Source organism: Gracilinanus agilis, chromosome 4 (assembly GCF_016433145.1).
Source record: "Gracilinanus agilis isolate LMUSP501 chromosome 4, AgileGrace, whole genome shotgun sequence".
NCBI lineage: Eukaryota > Metazoa > Chordata > Mammalia > Didelphimorphia > Didelphidae > Gracilinanus > Gracilinanus agilis.
The window spans coordinates 368,461,525-368,487,274 of NC_058133.1; the positions used below are offsets into that span (position 1 = coordinate 368,461,525).

At 35.2% G+C, this 25,750-nt stretch overlaps 1 protein-coding gene across 1 annotated transcript in view; it reads right to left on the reverse strand.

The window, feature by feature from the left end:
• Positions 1 to 25,450, reverse strand: part of FRK (fyn related Src family tyrosine kinase) — a 142,173-nt gene extending 116,723 nt beyond the window's left edge. The window contains exon 1 of the mRNA XM_044676781.1: positions 24,949 to 25,450. Within this exon, the coding sequence (XP_044532716.1) occupies positions 24,949 to 25,322 (374 nt within the window). The 5' untranslated portion in view covers positions 25,323 to 25,450. The remainder of the gene's footprint in view (positions 1 to 24,948) is intronic.
• Between the last annotated feature and the right edge of the window lie 300 nt (positions 25,451 to 25,750).

Below are 25,750 nucleotides of genomic sequence, written 5' to 3' on the forward strand. Positions count from 1 at the left end.
TGATTTCTACTCTAACTGAATTTTTCCTTATCTTCAATCACTCAATCTGCTATAAATATCTTACTAGTTATCATATCTTCATTTAACATGACTCTTTTATGTGTACTGGTCAGTCAACAAGCATCGATTAAGGTTTAGCATGGGCCAAGCACCCTGCTAAGTGTGGTATATCAATCAGTCATAAACTTGCTCTACCTTGTTGTAGTTGAGCTAACCTTTAGACCTGAATTCTACTCTATCAAAACCTTTTGTTGTTGTTGTTGTTGTGGGAGGAGGGTGGTAGGAGAAGAATATAATCAACAAACCCAAGACACCAAGATCTCGTATTCTCTACATAACTCAGCAAATTATGTCACTATAAAACTGTTATGGAAAATATTCTGCAAAATTCTGTTTATTGCCTTCTTATATTTCCTTCATCCAGTTGGCTGGTGGTTGGTTGTTGTCCTTTGTACTTTAAGTGGAACAAAATGACACCAATGTTGGGATCAATGTACAGTGTGTCCAACTGTCACAGATCAGAGCAATATCAGCTCAGAAGGCTCTACCAAAGGTTGGGCAAAAATAGCCATATGAACATTGAGGATGTTGATGTCTCTAGATTTTTACATCTCAAAAGAACTACAAGGGATAATGAACAATGAATTAAATAGAACTAAGAAAACATTATACCCAGAGACAGAATTAATACTGGAAGAAAATATTATGAATATTACCTCCAAAGAGTGAACTGAAAGGGGAAAACATGAAAGTTGTAATATATATAAATATGTTATATATATATATATATATATATATATATATATAAACATATCAGTCTCCTGGATGATACTTTTTGTGGAGAGGTTGAAAAAGGGCTGGGGCATTTGGATGGGACTTATGTAGATATGAAGAATAAACTAAACATATGGAAAAAGATTTGTGATTTCATTTATGTACAGTCTTTTTCTTTATATATGGAAATGCTTGTTTTATTTGTTTTTGTAAAATTTGGAATTAAAAAAAGATAATAAAAATAATGTGTGTGTCTCATTTTTTTTGAGCTACTACAATTCTGTTTTGCTCATTTAGAGCACAGCTCCACCTTTGACATGGGCATGTCCTGCAGAATGGTACTACATTCCAAACTACCTGATTAGATGTTTCTACCTGAGATTAGCACCCAAAATCATTATCATCCATATCCCCCCACAATGCCTAGTACCTTACCTTAGACATCAAAGAACAATAGAACAACCATATTTAAGTGCCTCTTGTAGGGCACCTAAAATGAAGAAATAAAAATAAAAAGGGAGAATTGTTGTTTTCAAGGAGCTTATACCCTGTTAAGGCATTAATTATGTACTCAGATAAGTAAGTACAAATTAATTAAAAGAAGGAAAGAGAAATAACATAGGGATGGACATAAGAAGGCTTCACTAAGGTGATGACTTTTGAAATGAACCTTTGAGAATAAAAAGGATCCTGAGAGGAAGACATGTGAAGAGAGTGCATTTCAGGAATGAAGGAAGACTTGTTAAAATGTGCAAAGGAAGGAGATGAAAGGTAGAACAGCCAAGTGATGTAGTAAATAGAGTGCTCCTGGAGTCAGGAAAAATGAGTCTCTCCAAGTTCTAATCTGTGTAATCCTGGGCAAGTCACCTAAACCCTGTTTACCTCAGTTTCCTCATCTTTAAAATGAGAAAGAAATGGCAAATCACTCCTGTATCATTGCCAAGAAAATCCCAAATGGAGTCACTAAAAGTAGCATACAACCAAATAACAACAAGAAGGAGACAGAATATTGAAATTCAGAGAGAAGTTCATGTTAGCAGAAATGTATAATATATGGTATGAGAAAAGGAATATTATTTTATAAGATCAAATAAGGTTAAGAGTTTTGTTTTGTTCTAATGTAAAGGAAATGAGAACAACTTAAAGTTTTAATAGGAGAATAATATGAATAAGAATAATTGATAAGAATAAAAAATTTAGAAAGATAATGTGGGGGATAACAGGATGGTTCAGAGAATTAAGAGCCAGGCCTGGAGATGGGATGTCCCGTATTCAAATCTGGCCTCAGATATTCCCTAGTTGTATAAACTTGGGTAAGTCCCTTAACCCCAATTACCTAACCTTGGAAGCAAAAATTAGCCTCAATTCTAAGACAGAGGATAAGGGTTTAGGGGGGCAAAGTGGGGGGAAGATAATATTCCAGCTGTATTGGAAAAGAAGAGATTGATGGCAAAGAGAACAATTTGGAAGCCATTATAATAGTCTTGGTGAGGAGTGATAAGGTCCTGAATTTGTGTTATGGTAATATCCTATGGAGAGAAAGCAATAGATGTAAAAAATGTTACAAAGGTAGATTAAATAAGATTTACATAAAGTAGATGTTGAAAAAATGAATGAATGAATCTCAGATGGATCATGATTTTTCCCTAGGGCACATCAGTGTTCTTATGATAGATCTGAATGTAATGGGTGTTTTTTACATTAACAAACATAATACATAGGAAATTATTACTATGCTCAGGTCTGAAAAGATGTGAATTACTGGGAGTCTATGACTATAAATAAATACCATATTGTATTTCAATAATGGGAAGAGTAACAGCTTAGAAAAAGTGAAATATATTCCTAAAATGTAAAATTTATAACAGAATGAGCAACTGTTAAACTATGGTGGAGATCTTATAGCTTAGGGTGGGCTGTGGAGCCTGACTAATTAGAAGCAGTAGCTTATACCACATCAGGTTAAAGTGGCTGGCTTTTGCCAGTTATAAATCATAAAGGCTAAACAGAGTGCTTTTGCATGATTCATTCAATGAGAATTCATAAAGTGCCTACTATAAGCCTGGAACTGGGAGAGACAAAGATAAAAATGAAACAAACCTGGTTTTCAAAGATCTTACATTCTATAAAATAAAATGTCCTTCTGCTAAGAGATGCCCATCAATTGGGGAATGGCTAAACAAGTTGTGGCATATGTTCTTGATGGAATATTATTTTGCTGTAAGAAATGACAAGCAGGTTAATTATGGAAAAATATGGAAAGACCTACATGAAATTATTAAAAGTAAAATGAGCAAAAAAAAAAAAAGTAAAATGAGCAGAACCAAGAGGATGTCACATACAGCAACAGAAATATTGTTTGAAGAATGGCTTGGTATGCCCACCTCCAGAGAAAGAACTGATAAATAGTAGGACATAGTTTTAAAAATGAGGGAGGGCAGGAAGGGAGAGAGTTAACTGGGCATTTTAATGTAACAAATTAATTAATTTAAATTAAAATATTTTTAAAAGATAGAACACCATGGTAGTATGTCCAATAAAGGTTGGTATTCAGACTGGAAATGCAAGAGTAATAACAAACCCTTGCTGTCAGAAAGAGCCAAAAGAGAGATCAGAGCCTCAATTGTTCCAACTTGGCTATGAAAAATATCCCCATGTATAAATAACCAACTTGACTCACAAATAAAAGATAAATTAAAGCTCAAGATAATTTCTATTAAGACTTCAAAATATAGTGCCTTGGAGTTAGTGTTCCAATTTTCAAGTGTCAGTATTAACTACCAAGGCAGAAGATGATTTAACCTTCCCAAACTTCCTGCATATATATGATCCAGTGATGCTGATCCACATCCAGTTCCTCACACAAGACATTCCATCTCTGAGTCTTTGCAAAGGCTCTCCACCATGGCTGGATTTTTCTTACTCCTCACTTTCACCTCACATTTTTCCAGCTTCTGTCAAGATTCAACTCAAATCTCACCTTCTAGAAAATGTTTTTTCTGCTTCCTGCCATCTCCATGCTAGAATATTCCCTCTAAGTTTATTTGCCATTTTCTCTGTATACATCTTGTTTCTACATAGTTGTTCAGTTTTTTCCTTCATTTGACTGAATTCCTTGAAGATAAGGACTATGTTGTCTTTCTTAATATTGTTGTGAGGAAGATTAGATTAGTTATTGATTACATATTAAGGTGTACCTAGCAGGAAGGAGCTGGAGCTGGGAATTCCAGGATGGAATGAAGGAGCAGGAAGAAGTGACTTGTGCTCTGAGATGGACTCCATGAGGGGTTAGCAAAACCTGTGGTTAGCCCTAGGAGAACTCAGAGTAAAAGGACATCCTGCATCCTGATTTTCCCTGGGATCCTGTGTGGTGGTGGCATCTAGCAAAGAGACAAGATCAACAGTGCTGTACCAAGGGAAGAGGAGAAGTTTGGGATCTGGTGGACAGCGTCTCAAGCACTTCCTCCCTACTTGGTACCTGAGACCACCTTGGCTCTTGGCATCCAGAGATCATCGGTGGATTGCAGTGAGAAACCCAAAGTCACATCAGCCCTTAGTTGTGCTCAAGCCTGGCAGGTCCAGGTCTGAGGCAGTCACCCAGAGACTCCATTACAGCTCCTTGGGCCCTGTCTATTTAGGTCACTAAGTTAGTGTAGAAATAAGTCCTCCCCTTTCCCTGTGGGTTTTGTCATTAGGTTTTAAGGATTTAGAGTAGACATCCCTATCCCACCTTTTAGTTGTTCATGATTAAAACCAGTTATATCCTGTTACCTTGCCTGTTGGATTCAAAGCTTCTGGCCCAGGGTGACAGTTGATCAACTGTCCCTTTGTCAGTTAGGAGCAGCTTGGCTGTTCTGGTCTCCATGTCCAGGTCTAGTCTCTCATAAACCTCAGTGTGTGTACCCACAATCACCTAGTTTTATTATAATATCCCTGGTGTCTCCATTACCTTTATTTATCCATTTTCTACAATATCCATGGAGCTCAGTAAAGTGTCTGGCAGTAAGTGTTCAATAAATACATTTTTTAATTTAAGTTCACTTATTCGTTTGTTTGTTAAATTAAAATACCCACTTAACTCCCTCCCTCCTTTTCCTCCTATTAGAGAAGGCATCATTTGATCAAAATAACATATGTTTATACATATATACATATATTTTATATATATATATTCCATGTCATACTCATTTCTATTTATCAGTTCTTTCTCTGGAGGTATCACCATCATATTTCTTTAATCATTCCCCAAGGATGAGCATTCCTCCAATTTCCAGTTCTTTGCCACCATGTAGAGAACTGCTATAAATATTGTAGAACATATTGATTCTTGGTATTACAGGGTATATACAGTTTTATAACTCTTCAAGCATAATTCCAGATTGCTCTCCAAAATTGTTTGATCAGTTCACAGTTCTACCAACAGTGTATTAGTGTCCCCACTTTTCAACATCCTCTCCAATAATGATTGACTATAGCCTCCGAGTAAAGAAGAATATATTCATTTCAAAATAAACTTTAAGGCACTTCAAAATATATGTTTCTTCTACAACATCTAATGGCAATCTAGGTGGTATGGTAGACAAAAGGACCTGACATGTAGTCTGGAGGATTCATTTTCCTGAGTTGAAATATGGCCTCAGATAGCCGTGTGACCCTGGGAAAGGTATTTAACCTTGTTTGCCTCAGTTTCCACATCTGTAAAATGAGTTAGAGAAAAAAGTGGCAAAACACTCCACTATCTCTGCCAAGAAAATTCCAAATGAAGCCACAAAAAATTAGACACAATTGAAATGCCTGAACAATAAATAACATCTAAAAATTATCATGGTGGTACCTTGGATGATAAATCATGTTCTTTGTGGTGTTAAATATACATACGATAGAATTTTCATTCTCCTCTAAAAAAATCTGCATTAGAAATGGAGAATGGCATGTAAAAATAAAACAAAAGAAAATCTTTTCCATTTGAATCAAAGGAGAAATAATACCATGATAGCACGAAATATCACTGCCTAGTTTCAAACCTTGCCTAGATCATTATCTAAGTGACAATGGATAAGTCTCTTTACCTCTCCCAATTCCTGTTTATTTATCTGTAAAATGAGGTGATAGATGGTATCTGAGGTCCCTTCTATCTCTAGATCTATAATCTCTGACCCATAGAGAATGAAACAAAAGAAGCACAGCTTTAAGAAAGCTGGGTATTAATATTAGTACTGATAGGATTGTAGTTTCCCTCTTTTGTACTCCAGAAACTATTAACTTCAGACAAGTGGCAACAGGTGATTCGATGATAAATGAAATGGCACCCAAGGGTAAGATACTGCCTTGATCTTTAATTTTAGTCAAATAAACAATGCACAAAGTAAGGGAGATACTGTGCTTAGTAAATTAATTAATGGATCCTAGCAAAATCTCAGTATTCATTAATCTCCAAAGAAACGAGCACATAAACCAAGGGCTAAAGGTGTAGGATTCAGCAAGCTGTCCCCAGTGAGGACTAAAATAAGAGAAAAGTCTCTATTAATCTCCATAACTGCTATGCACAGGAAAATTGACCTGAGTGATTCTGGTTGAAGAGCAGAGAACTATTAACAAATGGGAATCAGAGTATACCTCAGGGACATTAGCAGCTAATTAGTAACAATCCTAATCAGGTAAATAATTATTTGGTCATTAATTTTTCCAGATCTTAACATAGAAAAAAATCATTTGCATTCAGTAAAGACCACAGCTTTCAGAATGAGTAAGTTAAAAAATATTTACCGTTGGAAGAAATTGAAACGGTCTATGCTATGCCCTAAGATTTAAATTAAGGTATACCAAAAAAAAAAAAAAAAGTGAGGGGAAATGCCCATTGGGAATTGATTCTATGAAATGAACTTTATTTTGCTGTCACTTTAAAAGCTCAAGCTGATAACTCTTTTACTGGTAATTACCATGCTTTGGGAAGCTTCTGTGGGATTTTAAAAACTGACATACATAAAGCATTTTGATGCATTTTAGAAATTGCACCTGGATATAAGATTCCAGTCCCATTTTGCTTTACAAGGGAAATGCTGGGACTATTTTGTGCTATAACTTTCAACAAATATTTATTAAACACCTGCTGGGTTCAGAGCTCAATTGAGGTGCTGAGAAAGACACCGCTTTTGGTTAAGATAAAGTCTTCACACCTCCCCCTTCTCCTTTGTTGAAGTGAGTGTCCACAGGTATTGAATATTGCATATATGGCCAGATTGTATTTCACGTATTGATCGGATTTCCTTGGAGTTTTCTTCTTTTTATTTTTCTTTCCTTAAAAGGAAAAATCTACATTATAGCAGATGGCAATCTGGGACAAGAGAAGGGGGGAGATACTGGGGGAAATTTAGGCAATGTTAAAACAAAAGATATCAATAATTGTGTTTTTATAAAGACAAAGTCAACCAAACCCTTCAGTTTTCTCTGTGAAGATGGAAGAGGTAAATCAGAACAGTCTTCTGGGTGCCTGCCAATTGTTTTACAATGTTTATCTGTCTAACCAAACATCAAGGTAAAAAAATCTTTGGTCCTGCATATGTAAATGAATTCAGTCCCTGCAATTAGAGCCAGGTCTCCCATCCAGCTCTGCACATTGGACCACAATAAAAAAATTAAAGCTAAAGTTTTTTAGACAAATGATCAACCACAAATCTCCCAACCATTGGCAAAATGGATGGGACTGCTCTTCTTACCTGACAAACATCATAATGCTCAGACTTTATTGCCTTTTTTGTGGTTGCTCTTCCTCATTTATGGTAGCTTATGATGCCAGCTTTAACCAAATAAAAAAAATGTTTAGTGGTGAGCTACACTGACATCATTATCTCCAATATACAAAAAAGTAATCAGTGACATAACATATGATCCTATAAGAATTATCAGAACACTCATACTTGTCACCAAACTATCTTTCTTCAGCCTTATTACATATTACTCCTTTTCACAGACTTTTTAATCCAGTCAAACCAGCCTTCTTCTTCTTCCTCACAAACAACGCTCTATCTCACATCCCAATTCCTTTGTTGAGTTTGTTCTCTATATCTGGAAGATACTTTTCCCTTGTTTTCTTTTCTTCCCTTGTTTTCTCTTGTTTCCTTCAGTCCTTCTTCAAGCCTGCTCTAATACCCTCAGATGCTTATGCTCTCCTTTGCCCATTGTTGAATATTAATTTTAAGATATTTTGTATATGTTTATAATCATATGTATGCACATATGCTTGTATGTACATATGCATACATGTTATATCCATATAGACACACAGATAGATAGAAATGTTTTCCTTGAAATGTGGGGATTGTTTTATTTGGTCTTTGTATACCCAGCATCTAGGACAGTAAGTGGCATATTATTGTTATCAAGCCATTTCAATCATGTCCAACTCTTTTGTGACCCAATGGCAATATTGGGGTTATTTGTCATGTCCTCCTGATTATTTTACAGATGAGGAAATTGAGGCAAACAGAGTTAAGTGACTTTCCCAGAGTCACACACCTAGTGTCAGAGGCCAGATTTGAACTCAGGAAAATGATCTTGACTCTAACTCCAGTACTTCATCTACTGTACCACCTACCTGCCTAGTTGTGGGTACTTAATGATTATTACCTTGTAAATTGATTGATTCACAACCATAAAATAGCACTAAAAATGTATCACCCATTTCAGATATTATTAACAAATTCTAAAAACTCACATTTTTATAACATTTTAGTTTATAGTTACAAAGGGCTTTCAAATTCACTGATTCACATTTAATCCTCATAATGGCAATATTAAACATAATTATTTTCATTTTATAGGGCATATATACCATTACAGAGTTATACCTGGGAACTAAATCTTTTGACTCCAAATACACTATGAAATGATGTTGTATACAGCTTAGCACCTGTGACATTTAAATTTTAAAAAAAGGTTTAAAACCGAAAATGGAGAAGGGAAAAATTCTCCATATCAAGCATCCAAGCCACCTCAGAGAGGTAAAGTCATATATGTGTATGCACATGAATATAAATATATACAAAATGTCTAAAATTAATATTTGGCAATGGGCAAAGGAGGTCACAAGCATCTGGGGATATTAGGAAAGACTTGAAGAACGACCAAAGGAAACTAGAGATTCTAGGAGGCAGAAGTAAGGGAAAAGTGTCTTCTAGGTATAGAGAAGGGCAGAAGAAAAAAACAGTAATTCAAAGGAAACAATAACTCACAAAGCAAATAAACAATAAACCCCATGGCCTCGGTCATCTGTACAAAAATGCATAAAGGAAAAAAATGCATAAAGGAAGAATAATGAAGATAATGATTCAAGAGTGTTGTATAGCAACCAAAATAAAAACAAATACAATCTTGACCCTTATTAAGAAGTTTAGTTGCCAAGATGAAGGTGATAGTATCTCTGGGCCCAGGCCAAATTTGGAGCACTGTTTTATTTTTGTTTTCCTTTTTTTCCCTCCAGATTACACATTGATAGAATTTTTAATAATAATTTTCTGACATTTTGCAGTCCATGTTCTCTTCCTATCATCCCTTTTACCTCCTCAAGATAGCAAGTACTATGACATGGGTGGTACATGTGTTATCATACAATATCTATTTCCATGTTTATCATAAAGTGAAAGAAGACATCACTTACATTAGAGAAAAATTCATGGATGACATAAAGTGAAGAATGGTATGGTTCAATTTGCATTCAGATTCCATCAATTATTTCTATGATGGTGGATAACCTTGTATGTCATGGGTGCCTTGGAGTTGTCCTGGATCCTTGCATTGCTGATAACAGTTGTCTTTCACAGTTTGAAGCATTGTTTTCAATTCTGGTTACTACATTATTTAGGAGGAATAACACTAAAAAAATTATCATACTTTCCAGATATTCTTAGAGCATTAAAAAGCTGGAGATGGTCCAGAGAAAGGGAAATTTTTGCCTTTGGAGAAAGTCCTATGATGTAATGGATAGGACAGTGAACCAGAAGTTTAAAAACCTGGATTTAAATCCTACCTTGCACACTCACTAGTTTTGTGACCCTGGGCAAGTACCCTCTCTGTACATCAACTTTCTCAACTATAAAATGAAGGGGTCAGATTCAACAATTCCTAAGAATCCTTTCAAGTCTAAATCTATTATTTTATGAGTTCATATCATATGAACAACAAGTAAAGGAAGAGGATATTTAGCAAGGAGAAGAGAAGTCTCAGGGGAGATAGGATAGCTGTATTCATGTTTTTGAAAGACAATCATAAAAAACGGGGGTTTGATTTGTTCTATTTGGTCCCAAAGGGAAAAACTAAGACCAGGAACAATAGATGGAAGTTGCAAAGAAACAAATTTATATAAAAAGTTGATAACTACTTGTAGGAAATATTGTAAGAAGCATTCATGCTCCTTTTCTCAAATATAAAGAGAACTGAGCTAAATTTATTTTTAAAAATTTTTTAAATAGGAGCCATTCCCCAAATGAAAAATGGCCAAAGAATATGAACTAGCAGTTTTCAGAAAAAGAAATCAAATACTTTTTAGAAAAAACTTACTAACAATGTATATCTTATCTGTAAGAAGATGGACCTGTCTCAGAACATAATGGATGCCCCTTCATTGGAGGTTTCAAAACAAAGGCTGGGGGTGTCACTTGTTCTCTGTGGTGTAAAATGTGATCTCCCCAGCTTTCATCTCTGTATCCCTAGAACCTAGTACATGAGAGAATCTTGATATTTTCTTATTTATAGAATGATTGGTAGGGGAGACATTTAGTTAAGTAACGAAGCTTTATGGAGTAAGAATCATGATTGAAAAAAAATCCATTTTTTATAATCCAAGAACTAAGTAGGAGTCAATAACGTTGCATGGCAACTAGAAAGAAAACTAACACAATCCTAGAGCACATCAAAAGAAGCATTGTATCTACAATGAGGAAGGAGATCATCCTAATCTGACCAGAGTGATTGGGAATTATGGGTGTTCTGTTCAGTGGATCTCAGTTTAGGAAAGACATTGAAAAGTTTTGCTGCTGTTGTTCAGTCATTTCAGATTCTTCATGACCTCAAATAGGATTTTCTTAGCAAAGATGCTAAGGTGGTTTGCCATTTCTTTCTCCGGGTCTTTTTACATCTAAGGAAACTAAAGCAAAAAGGGTTTTATAACTTGTCCAGATTTGAAGTCAGAAAGATCATAAGAAAAAATTTACAAGTCACAAATAATTGGAAAAATATAAATTAAAACAACCCATCAGATTGGCTAACATGACAAATACAAAATATATGTGTATGTGTGTGTAAGCACATATTGAAAGAATGGCAAAAATTAGAATTTGGTATCAAGACTTCCAACTTCTTTTTGTCATATGGTAAATTTCCTTTTCTGGGGCCAATTGAAATTTTTTTTGAAAATTTGAAAAAGAATTTTTAATCACATTCAATCAAAATTACATTTATGCTGTCTCAATGAATACAAAACCCAATTAATTTGGCAAGTTCGTATAATTAGCAGATTAATACAGACAAACCAAACTAAATTCAGTAAAATTAAGGAAAGAGGGTAAATTTAATCAAATCAAGCCTCTTTGGGTTAAAATAAAAATATTTGTTCTAAGTTTTCACTTTTCAATTGTTATATTGAATAGTGTTGACATTAAAAAAAAACTTTATGTGGAAAGGAAAATAAAATTCGAACAGTTCAAATATTTGACTGAATCAGTAGGCTGATTTATTGAATTGACTAGTCTGACAAAATATATAGCCTTCCTTTAGGGTACTTTACTGCTCTTTTGATCTATTTTCGTTTATTTGGGGGGGAAATTATTTCCCCTTCATTATTCAATTTCTGATGATCGCTTAACAGAAATAAATTGATCAACAATGCAGTCTTTATTGGAGAGAAGATGGCACACTGCCATTCAACTTTTATCAATAATATGTACTCTATTATACTTGTACCTAGGATGAATTAAAAATGACCATTTGAAATGATCATGCATTACATGGCTCCATTACAGGTTGTATGTTGAAATATCTCACAATTTGAAATACAATCAAATTTGAAACAATTATTAAACTACCTCTAATTAAACTTTGAACTTTTGTACCTGTATCTTTTAAATAAGTTTTAAATGGTCCCTCCACTCATCATTTTTATAACTTGTCATTATTTTAATAAAACTTAATTTCAGTGTTCCCATTTATTATGCAGTTAATTATAATTATTGCTTAATAAATTATGACAACAAGTCTTAAGAGTAATTTCACTTTACTAAATTTAATGTCAAAAATTGAGATACAGGGTACAAAAGCTATGGTTCTATCATTATGGCAAGAATAGCATGACTCATTGAGGGGACAGGACAGGCTTTTTTGATAATATAATTCAGAATTGCTCAGGCATTTGTGACAATTGTCATTTCCACTTCAAGATAAATAACACAGTGATAATAAGCAGTATATGCATATGGTAATGCTTTGTAGGTCTTTAATTAATGCCATATTTTAATAATAAATGTTAGTAATTAATTTCTTAGAATCTAAATATGTTTTCAGATGACAAATTGTTCCTCTGGCCTATAAATTCAAATTCTTGGATTTAGTTCTAATGAACTGAAATGATATATGTAGAAAAACAATATTAAAGAAAATATTTAACTTTTGGTATCTAAGTACTTATGGATGTGATCTTCCCTTATTCTAAAGAAGTATTTTGTCTTTTGTTTCACTTTGAATTTATTTTTATTTAATATTCCTTGAAACCTAGTACAAAGGACAAGTCTAAAGAGATCTGAATTCATAATAAATGTGTCAGTGACTGTCACAGGTTATTTCTTAGCAATCCCAAGTTGTTTACAAGGTGATAAAATCTTACAGTTTAGGCCTAGGCTTGAAATACTTTGCCTTATTTACCCTCAAATGTCCTTACCCCTTTTTCACAATTCCACTCTTTTAGAAAGAGTTACTCTTAAGTACAAAACTCCTTTGGGGCAGTTGAATGTACTGAGAAAGAAATGTACTGATAGCACCAGTGAAAAAAAGCTAGACACCTTGAATGTGGCAACTTTTTGATGAATACTAAATTCACAAACTGAAGAAGGAATCATCAACAAGTGAAACCTGAACTCTATACTTTATTATATTCACTTTCTAAAACCTGTACATAACACTGGTTTTAGAATGAACTTCACTAAGGATAGGTGAGTAACCTGTTCTCAGGATTTAAATCAATTAGACTCCTAGGTCTTATAATTTTTTGTTTTGTTTTTTAAGTTGAAATGGAAAATACAGACTAGAATTTCTCTGGGTAGAATAAGCACAGGTGGATAAAAGTATGTCCTTCACTGATGGGGGGAAAATGATTTCTAAGATCTTTATGTTTTATCACAAAATCCAGTATGGTCAGAAAAAGTAAATAGGCTACAGTTTAGAAACTGTACAGATAAATCATAATAAGAATCTGAACCATAAGCATGAGCTGTAATAAACAATGCAAGTAACAAATCTTTATTCTTAACTCTGATTTAGTATTTATTAGTGCTATAGTCAAAAACATGACTAGAACAGAAGGAAAGAAAAGATGAAGAGTTAAAAACAGAAAATCCTTCCCATGAAATACTTGGTTTCTCCCTTATACATTCCCTACAAAAGACACAAAGAAGTCTTGGTTCCTAAGTAAAAGAAGCTTATCTTTTCTTTCTCTTTAGATACAATAGTAAATGAGCTCTGAAGTTTAGTCAATGAACCTTAATTGGACTTATTCGCTTATGAAGTTGGATTCTGTGTCTAAAGTATAAAATGCATAAACATCAGGTAAATGGGAAAATGAGTGACTTCTTCATGTATATAAACCAAACCAACTCCCATTTCCTTGCTTTGATGTCTGGGAGCCATTTAGCAGGTATCCTCCTGAACACAGAATGTGCACTTAATATGTTCTTGTTTACTAATTTAAGAGTAAGAACATATACAAATCAAAAGCTCTTCATGACTCAGAGGAGTTATGAGAGCTCATGAAAATAATCAAATCCGAAGGCTACTATAGAATAATTTTTGAACTGACATTTTTAATGGTGTCCAACTTTATATCTTGGAATAAACAGATGGAACCTGAAGAAAGCAAGTGTGTTTCATCTGAATTTTAATGAAATTCCACAAAAAGTAGACAGAAAAGATAGTTGTTCAGATTATGTGGCCAATCAATTAATATGCAATTAAGAACTAAAGTGAGCTCCTCAGACAATGAGCAAGATTCTTGAGAATACACACACAAAAAAAATGCCTTGTCTGAAAGAGTTTATAATCTATTTGGATGAAGCCCTATGGTAAATGGACAACTTCAAGTATTGGTCTCCATAGTTTCTGCAAAGAATAATTAGACCAACATCCTTCTCATAATACACCTAAAACCTGAACACTAAGCACAACCCATTTTACAGTTCTTCTGTGGTTCAGATGCTATCATATACACACATATAAATACAACTTTAGCCACAGTAAGAAAAGAATATGGCTTTACAGTAGAGTATTTTATTTTTTCCTAACAGAAAAGTAATATAAGCAGTTGCCTGCTTATATGACACTATTAATGTTCATGCTGATTTATGACAGGCAGACTGTTACTTGAATTTTCTTTTAATATAAGTAAAGGACTAAGGATCATTATTCTTGATTCTTGATTTCTAATTACTCGGTCCTATTACCAGATTTGTAACCTTTGATCACATCCTTAACAATATTGAGAATGAAATTTTGATGTATAGCACCAAGTAAGATGTTGGGAATGAACATTTCAGACTTGATGTGGCCAAGGGATAGGATAGGGGGAGCCAGTATGTGTGAACAGGGTTGAGAGTGGATCAAAAGGAGATCATTTTATAAATTTCAAGGACAAAACCACAAACCTAAATATAAAACTATAAATAATATTATACTTCAGAGAGGCAGAGTAGTAAAAATAATATTCAATGAAGCAATGAGTAACAAAGAGATAACTGTCCCTGATATACATTAAATAAGTGTGATTTATCATTATTTTTTTTGCAAGAGCAGCATGTAGTGCTTTATAATTTAGAGAGTGCTTTCCTCTCAACAATCCTGTGAAGTAGGTAGTATAAATGTTATTATCTCCATTTTATAAGTGAGGAACCAAGATCACACAGACTGTAAATTGAAATACCAAAATATGAACCTGGGCATTTTGATTTCAAATCTATTTTGTTAGATTACATGATGAGTAGCTCAGGAAAAGAAAAGAATTTAAAGGCAGGAGAATAATCCATTAAAATGGCATCACTTTTATCTATAAACCAAAACTTATATTCATGATTCTTCTGTTGTAATCCTGGACTTAATCTCATTTGCAAAATTATTGCCTCTGTTAAGATAGGTTTCTTACTTTGCACAACAGATCTTTCCCCAATAAATCCATAGGGGAGTTAGGCATTAGAAGGAAAGAATGTTCCATGGATAAAGGTCCCACAGACACCATTCATGATGAAAGTTTTGGGACTTCTAAAGGTGTTCCAGATGCTCCTACAACATTAATAGCCAAATAGAATTACAATTAGGATCAGGTGTACTCATTAGCACAGATCTTGATGCCTCAGTATCTAGAAGACAATCATATAATGTATTCCCTACTTTCAGTGTTACATGTGGTTCATTATTATCTAGGGGAGAATGGACTGAGATAACTAGTGTAATTATATCTGTATCTGGAAAATCAAATGTTTCATTATTTGATTCCAGAGTCCTTTCACCCCTGGCAAACCTTCACAAAGGTCCATGCGCACCTCTCTAAGATTCCTCTCATTGAGGTAGATTTACATTTTGGCTATTGCATGGATGTGCCCCATTATGGATATATTGTAACAAGTCATTTGCCTTATGTTGGCTACTGCTTCTATCATTCCCATAATTTCAAAAATTTGTTACTTCTGAAATTGCCTCTATTGTTATTGTTATTTCCAGAATAGTTGTTGTTCCTAGAATAGTTATTCCTAAAGTTCCCACCATTATTCCTAAAATTGCTGAATATTTGATTCCAACATCTGCAATTTATCATTAGGTGTCCCCTTTTTCTGCATAAGTAACAAGTTGGTCTCTGGTTTGTATACTCTCTTTGGATTGTATATTCTTGCATTAGAACCATAGCTAACCCAAATTTTACATTTCCTTTTTAAAGCCTTTCAATTTTTCTCTTCAGTTTATTTCCTTTCTTAATGCATCCACCATTGGCATCCTTCATTTCATGCCCACTAAAAACATAAACTGTCACTCTCCTTAATTCATCAAGGTCCATATTCATCCAGTTAGGGCAACTGGTTTTGAAATACTCCTTGACTATTTTGCAAAAATTTCTTACAAATTGCCTTCTCAATTGTCTAATGTCTCTTTCTCTTGTCAAGTCTATGTCCATGTATCTTCCTCCCCGTTCTATAAGTTTGACCATGAACTATGAGGGATTTTCTCCTATCTCTTGCTTTAGCTTTTCAAACTTTGGCAGGTACTAGGTCTACCATTCTTAGGCCAATGAACTGAGCCCCAAACCTCATTGATAAGCCAGATAACTTTATCCTTTTCCCCTTTAGTTAGTAACTCATCTAGAATATATTCAAAATCAATCCAGGTTGGATCAAATTGATGGCATATAGTTTCTAGCTTTTTTATCACAGCTATGGATTCCTCTTCAAAAGAAGGAATGCTGCACTTAAAACCCTCCATATCCTGAGGGATAAATGGTTTGTGGTGCCTAATAGTTACTAACTCTTACTTTTTTGAATTAAAAGTTGGTACTTCTCTTAAAGGGAGTAGGCTAGGTCTTCCTTTTGGTTTTTGGATTTTGTTGCCTTGGTGGGAGAATTAGAATCAGTAAGAAAGGCAGGTTGGATCATGCGAAAGATAGTTTCATTTTTTTGCATTATAGTTTTAGCCATTTGAGAGTTACTATCTTTAAACTGAACAACTTTAGAGATAGTTTCATTTTGGTGGGCAATAGGTTTAGTCAATTGAGAGATGCAGTCCTCAAAATATACAACTCTAGTCTCCATTAATTTCTCTTTTAGTTGTTTCCTTTTCTTAGTAAGAATTAAACTAAATACTTGATACACTTGGTACCCTTGAAACCATGCGGACAGGACAAACACTCCCATAACTGGAGGCAATCCAAAACTGTGAGATGTAAAATCTCATTGAAGGTCTCTGGTAGTGGGAATTGTCTGAAGTAAATTGGTACCACCTCCTTTACTACCTGTACCATGATATCTAGCACCATGGTTAAACCTCTACTTGTTCCTATTATTGATAAGTAAAAGAAGATTAATAAGTTAATCAAACTCCTACCTGGTTCGCCAGGCTGTGAAAGGTTAAAATTGGGGATGGGGGGCAGGAGTTTGAACAAAATTCAGGAAAGCAGTTTGGTAAAACACAAAATACTTAGTTTATTTTGAGGAAAGTTCAGGTAGAAAGTAGAAAGGAGGAAAGTAAGAGAACTCTTATACCTATACCTAAGATCTCAATCCTAACTAATTTTCTAAAAAACCCTAAATCTATCTGTCTTCGAGGGCAGTGTCTTCTGCCAGGCCAACTCTGGCCTCCTCTCCTATTCCATCTATCTAAGAATTTACCCACTATCTAACTACCAACCTAAGCTGATCAATAATCAACAATCAATAAGGCTGCTAAGGCCTTAAATCTGTTTTCTCTATCCACAATTGTCTGTTAGAAAAACTGCCAGTCTCAAAGAGAGAGTCAGAAACTGCTCTTCCTCTCCCCAGGGGACCCAGAGGAAAAAAACCCTTTCAACTGCCTGCAACTCACCTACCAACTGTCAGCCACACTCTCCTAACTGTCACCAACTGCCAGCCTGTACAGCAGGGGGATTTTACTCAGAAATCTTTTTTGCTCCTTTGCCTCTTAAAGAGAAAAGAGAGGAATTAAGAAACCTCTCTCAACACCTGAATTGGTGGGAAATTGGAAGATAGATACTAGGTCTTCTGGCTTCTACTTTTGAGAGTGGATACTCAAAGTTCCAATGTCTTGGAAAGAAGCCAATAAAGAGAGGAATCAGAATCTTTGGGAAAAGGCTTTTTTCTCAAAGTTTTTCTCTCCCAGGAGGAACCTTTTCCTGAAGAGAGCCTAGAATCTTGAGTGTCCTCTCTCCAAGCTGAAAGGCAAGAGAAAAAGGATCTCTACTCTTCCAGTTCTAATTAGCTCACCCCTGCTTATGCAGGTAGAGAGGACAAAGTAATCCTTCTCCACCGTGAGGGGAGTCATATACAAATGAACTTGAGCCCAGGATACACTATATTAATTTAAAAGAAGATAAAACAAGAACAGATTAACACAGTATGTCTGGTGGGCACTAATAAGCATAATATTATAATATTTGCTGAAAAATAGTTACAATCCTCAGGAAACAAAAATAAATTATTTTTTAATGTGAGATGAATAGAACTGGAATTAAGTCCATTTAATTAACTATCCTTATAGTCACCCAGATTTGAAATCTCACAATTATCCTTGTCTCCTCATTCTCCTTCATTCTACACAACTTGTCTATTGCCAGGCTTCATCAATCATCTCCTCCTCTCCACTCACACAGCCAGCACATCATTTCAGGCCCTCATCACTTCTTGTCTACACTTTTGTAACAACTTCCTAACTGGTCTCCCTGCAACCAACTTCTCTATAATGTTGTCAAAGTGATATTTCCATGGTAGATTTGGGACTGTATCATGTAATAAGCTTCAATGGCTTCCTAAAGTCTCCAGAATCAAATATATACTGTTCTGTTCAACATTTACAGCTTTTCATAATCTGTCTTCAAGCTACCTTTCCATTTTTATTACACATTATTATTTTTCAATCAAACTTCAGTTCAATCAAATTGTCCTTTTTGTTCTTCCTCACTGTAAAAGACAATCTAATTAAGCAACTTCAGTTTATATTCATTATTTTATGCCTCTACATAACCACATATTCTCTGCATGTAATCCTATTAGATATCCAGTATTATAATGATAAATCATAACCTTAGTTTAAGTAGTTTAAATAAAATAATTTGTTTAAACTAATTGTGTATGAGAATTAATAATCAATAACCATAGTAAGAGAAAATCCCTTGAAATGTCTTTGCAAAGTACCTTTCAAAAGGCATGCCAGCACATGTCTTCTGTGTCTTGAAATCTATTGAGACTTTTTAAGACTGTGGTATGTCATTTGGCTTTGAAACTACAGAATAACCTTAGCCACTTTCACGGTGTGTGGTACCAGAGGATTATATGATCCGCCCAATAAGAAAATAAGGAAGCAATCTGACCCTCTAGAACAGAGGTCGGCAACCTTTTTGGCCATGAGAGCCATAAACGCCACATTTTTTAAAATGTAATTTCGTGAGAGCCGTGCAGTGCTCACAGTGCGCACTCCTGTAACAGTACCTGAAAAAAAATCGACTTTATGGCTCCTGCAGAAAGAGCCATATCTGGCCCTCAAAAGAGCCAGATATGGCTCGAGAGCCATACGTTGCCGACCCCTGCTCTAGAAGAAAGAAACTTTCTAAAAGGGAAAAGTTTGATTTTCCTCCTTAGAAGAAATTCAGATAATCATTCCTCCTTTTTTGGGAGGAATTTGCATAATCTGACTCTTTTGCATAGATCATACTTGTCACTTCCTCATTTCTGGGTCTTGGACAAAAGTACAGGGGAGTTTCCAGACTCTGGCATTAACAATAAATGTGACTTTACCTCAGATAATTGCTTCCCAGTATACATCACATAAGACCTTTCATCTTCAAACCTTTGTATAGTCTATTCTTCATGCCTGGAATTTGATCCCTCCCCAGCACTTCTTCTGAGAAAGCTTCATTCAAAGCTCAGCTCAAAGCTACAAATGCTTTACTGCCAAGATTAGCCCATAGTTATTTTCATAAATAATTTTGTAAACTTTATTTGTAAAAAAACAAATACTTATTAGTCTTTGCATGTTGTTTCCACCAATAGAACATAAGCTCCTTGGGAAGAGGAGCTTTAATTTTTTATTTGTTTAATTTTTTTATTTTTGTGTGTCCTCAGACCCTATGACTGATACATACAAATAATTTAATACATGCTTATTGATTGACTAGTAAAATGAGAGCTATACTACGATCAAATCTGATGAACATATAGCGAAATAGAAACATACAAAGGAATTATAGTAAACATGCATGAAATCCATGTACATGAAATATGTAAGTGCATGTAATAACAAGTAAGATGAAATCCATGAACATGAAATATATATTCATTAGCTAAGCAAAAGTGTTGTCTTGTTAGGACTTAATGTTTCTTAATTTTCATAAGATCATCATTCACTTAAAGAGTCAAAAACTATTTTAGTTTTCACCACAGGTAATTCAGTGTCAGTAATATTCTGAATTTCATATCTGTCTTTTATAAGTATTTACTTTCCCCAAATCCCTACGAGACATATCTTATGAATATAAGTATTAAAATGAGTAGTTGATTATTTTCTTCCTAAGGCTTGAAGGCATTATGTGGACTTTTGGGAAACCTAGAGATTGACAAAATAAAATTATATCAGAGCAAAACCAAATGGGTTTTTATGATCTGGAGCTGTCTGTGTAAAATATTCTTAATTTAGTGCTTCTGAAATGATAACTTGAGATCATTTCAAAGATGAAGAGAGTAACTTCAAAGATGAAGAGACTGTTGGAAGAAAACAAGTAGCTTATGAAGACTTGTTAGACCAGGAAAAAGAGGTAAAATGTTGCTAAAAAAACAATAGCCAAATAATAACCAAAAAATTCTAAATTTTTAAAGCCTAATAGATTTTTAGATATGATCCTAAAGGGTACATACTATAGCAATCCAGACTAGTGATCAAAAAAGCATGGGAATTCTACGAAGGACTAGTTGAGAGAGGAAAGGTCATTAGCTATGGACAGATGGAAATAAGCATTCTGGGCTACAGAAGCCTCCTGAGAATCAGAAAATAACCACAGATTCATTATTATCTTAATTTTTTTAGTAACAAAAATGGTCTGAATGGCATTACCACTGATTATTTTACCTTACATTATCATATATCATTCTGCATTGACTCTTGTTTCCATCAAAATTTGTCTTTCAGTTAAAACACTACTCTGAATAAATGGGAGCCATGTGTTGGGGAGGTAGGAGAGATTAGAGGTAGAATCATTGAAGAGGAAGCACCACGTACTGGAAAGAATACTAGATTAGGATCTGAGGAGCAGGTGTAACATGTAGGAAATCAATGAACCACTCTGAGACTCGTTTTCAATATTTGTACATTGTAGGACTTGATGATATATAAGATATTATGAAATTTAGAGTTAAATAAAACCTTAGGGATTGTTTAATCCAATCTTATCATTTTACAGATGAAGAAACTAAAGTTTTTCCTAATTAAGTGAGAACTAATAAATATGTAGTTGGAAAAGTGATATGTAACATTAGATTTATATGACATTATCTATAAATATACATATATATACTATTTACATTGCACGCCTAATATTAAAACTCTAGAATATATATTTTTGTTAACTTAATGTCAGCTGCATATTTAACAATGATTTTTTAAATTGCTAAATCCATGGTCTTTACTCAATCCTCATTTTTCTTGATCTCTTTAGCATTTCACACTAACATTATATCCCTCCTATATATTTTCTCTGTTTTCTGTTTTTTCATAACATTTCCTTTTTTTCTCCTTTTATCTGTCTAACAAGGTATTCTCAATCTGTTTTGCTAAATAATAATCCATATCCTCACTCTAACTAGGGGATACTTGAAGCCTATATCCTGAATTTTCTCCTTCCTCTTCTCTCTCTTTTGGTGACCTCATCAACTCAATAAATATATCTATATGGATATATGTGCATGTTTGCTATGAAAATTTAACACTAGCCTACACTCCTTTCTTTGGTACTCTAAGATAAACTTTGGATTTTTTTTAAAAGGGAGAATTTTGATACTGTTTGAAATTACAACTCAAGTTTCTTGATTCACCCTCTGATTGAATTGAGAATATAGACAAAACCTGTTATTTATCTATAAACAAACTATTTAAGATAGTGGGGTAAAGGAAAGAGAGTGATGGTGGACATGTGTACTCTACAGTCATTTTAAAAGTCTCATGACTCCTGGCCTCTAGAAGACCCACCTTTTGCCCAAAGTAAAGTCAGACTTCTCCATTTAGAGAGGTTGGGAAGGAATGCCACTAAGAACATAAATTGGAATTGGGAGAGAGATGGGGACTTTTTGGCTGGGAATCCAGATGGAGAAGGTGTGGGAGAAGGTATGAGCCCAGCTCTCAAAAGGAGTCTGCTAAGGGAACTGCCCACCACACATGACTAGAGGCCATAAATAATGATAAATTGAGATTTAGTCTCCAGATAATTTTAATGTTAATAATGCATTGTGTGTGTGTATATATATATATAATCACTCCAAGTCTCGTGAATTCTAGTCCCATATCACCAATTACCTACTGGATATTTCAAAGTGGATGTCTCAAAAGTATCTCAAATTCTCCATGTCCAAACAGAACTCATTATCTCACTCTAAAACCCCCCTTCCAAATTTTCCTAATTTAGTTGGGAGCACTAGCATACTTCTCATCGGGTAGATTCACAGAGTTAAAGTATCTTCAACTTCTTGCTATTCCTCGCCTGACATATATTTGCCAAATCTCATCAATTCTACTTCCATATCTCCCATTAATGCCTTCTTCTCCATTCACACAGCTACCTCCAAGGTTATGTCCTCATCACCACCCACTTAGATCATTATAATCACTTCTTTCCTATTTTCTTTACCTCCACTCTCTACTCTATCTTCCATACAGCTGCCAGAATGATTTTCCTAAAAGAGGACTGAGCATGTCATTCCCCTGCTCATTAAATTCCAGTGGACTCTCTATTAACTCCAGGATCAAATACTATCTCCTCTGTTTAATATTTAAAGCCCTTCACAAACTGGGTCCAAACGATCTTTTCTTCTTAAGTATACACTGTCCCCCTTCATGCACTCTTTGGTCCAGCCAAACTGGCCTACTTGTTCCACATATGACATTCCTTCTCCCATTCCTATTTCTGTTTCTCTGTACAAGCTGGTGACCGTGCCCTTCCTCATCTCTCAGAAACCCTAGCTTCCTTCAAAGCTCAGTTAAATAACCATCCCCTGGACCTTTCTTGACCCAATGCTGACTGCTAGTACTTTCCCCACCCATTACTGTGTATTTATTGTGTACATCATTTATAAATACTCACGTGTGTACCTGCCTTCACTGTTAGAACATAAGCTCCTTGAGAACAGGGACTTATTCATATATGCCTTTATATCCCTAATAACTAGTATAGTGATGTCTAGCAAATAGTAGACACTCACTAAATGCTTCCTAAAGAATTTCAGTTCCTCCCTACCAAAAACTGCAGGTGTTTATATCCTTTGTCCTAAAATCCAACAGCTGCATTTCTACTTTAAAAAAAAAAACTAATTACATTTACTTCATTTCATTTAGGTAAAGGAGTAAAGCTAACTATAAATGATGCATTCTTAGAGATGAAAAGGATCTTAAAGATCATATAAGTAAATTCCAAATTTAAACTAGCCAGGCTGGAAAGTGCAAGTTTCCCATTAGAGAGACACTGTTGCTTTCTTATTATAGTTGCACAATTTTCATCATAACATAAATGGATCCTGAGTGGCCTTTGCTTGATGGAAATCCCATATGAATCTATATGGTTAGTGAGTGCAAAGACACAATTTTCAACTCCTAAACTGTAGTGAATAAGGGCCAAGGATACCAGAAGGATACTATATTGTCCTCATTATATTACATTTCCCTTCCAATACCATGACTGTCTCTCTTCTGAATGCAGCTCAAGGATTTCAAGGAAAGTCCCATCCTGGGGGCTGCTCCTTTCTTCCTTTATGGAAGGAGTGAATCTATTTATTGGGAATCCATTACTATGCCTAAATAGCTGGCTTCCAATGATCATAGTAAAAGTATAGAAAAATAGTAATTTTGAAAAAAATACTAAGAAACAAAGTCCGTGAAATTTTTTTGTCTGAATCTGGTAATTCCTCTGAAAAAATATGAACCATACTTATCTCCCCCCAAATGGCACTTGCTATATAAGCATGCCCTAGAAAGTGACATTAATGTTTGGGGTTTATTTATTTACCCAGAAAAACTGTGAGATCCATTAAAATCACTAAAACTGAGGCTTGAACTTGTTGGTTCTAGTAAGTTCTATGACCAGAATCCTGTAAGACAGCATATGACAGACAATCCTTCCACTTTTGAGAGAAGTTGCAGGGTATAGTAGAAAGAATGCTGGTCCAAAAGTAATGAGAAACCTAGCATTGAATCCTGATTCTGATATTTAGCAGCTTTGTGACCCTGAACAAGTCATTTGACCTAACTGAGTCTCAGTGTCTCATCTGCAAAATGGGAATCATAGTACTATATAATATTTACTTCAGTGTCATTATAAGAATCAAATAAGATAATGTATTAAAAGTTGTTTTGCAAATCCTACATCATTACATAAACAATTCCATCCAAATTTTAGTGTCCTTTTTAAGATTAGCTTCAGGAATGCAAAGATTTAGAGTTGTCAGGTACCCTAGAGGTCATTCTCCAACCCTTTTGTTTTAAAGATGAAAGACTGAAGTGCAGAAAGTTAAGTGACTTGCCCAAAGCCATGAAGCATCAAGATGGAAAGTGTTTCTCTGAATCCAGATCTAACATTTTTTTCCTTGAACCACACTATAGTTCATGTAGATCAAACAGGAATTGTTTCACAACTGAAAGAAACTGTAAAAGCAGCAATAAATAGGCCATTCTTAGATGTTAATAAAAATGGACCCAGAGATTGTATGCATTTCAAAATAAATAACCTACCAGTTTCACTCTTATTTATGTTGGGATGAGAGAGTTGTGGCCTTCAATTATTTCAGTCCTGCCTATACTTCCTCATACTTTCTAGGCAGGTGATGGGAAAAAAGCAAGGGGGGGGGGGGAAAGGGGGAACAAGGGAACATCAAGGAAGGAGGTTGGGAAATGGCTAAAGAACAAGGAGAGCATTCTCTGTGCATTCTCCAATTAGCTTGGAGAAACAAGATAAAGGTTTGTGCTACTTACGGTTCAGCCTGGATGCTCTGATCCTCGGCCACATAGTTCGAAGGAATATAACCCTGGAGTTGCTGCCCAGGGCCATCTACCCTCTTCTCCAAATGCCTGGCAAACCACCAGCCCTCATGAGAAGAATCCAGGACCTGGAGTTTGTCTCCAGCTCGGAAGCTCAGATCTTCTGCAGTCCGGGCCTGATAATCAAATAAGGCCACGAAATAGCGGCCATGGCTCCTTTCTGGCTCGGGGGTCTGCCTCTGTATTGGAGGAGTGGGAGGGGAGTGGGCATGTGTGTTCTCAATCACGACAGGTTTATCCACTTCCTGGAATAAACAGGGAAGGCAGGGCTCCAAATAATTGCAGTATTTCAGACATAAGTTCCCCATGATTTGGAACCTGTCGCCTTGCCTTCTTTTTTTACCCACTGAGGGTTGAGGCACAGGGGGAGAGATTTTCCTCCCCCTCCCAAATCTTTCTGATCCACTTTCCCTGCCCCCACCAGGCTCCGTGAAAATCAACACCAGCTTCCCATGCTTGGTTAGGTTTGCCTAATACAACTTCTGGCTGCCCAGGAGAAACTTTCCCCAGAGAAACTCAGCCTTTCCTTAATAGCAGCTGCTCACTGCCCCAGGGTAGGACACAGAGAAAGAAACAGGCAGGCGAGCCCTCTCTCCTCCCGGAATGGGTGACTTTTTTTTCTTCTCTATCCAGGAATGCAATGAGAAGGTCTTAGTTTGGCAAAAGCCAGCATCTGAGGAGAGTCATCTTGCTTTCATCTCAAAGAAAAGTTAAGCTGAGGGATAGGGTAACTCCA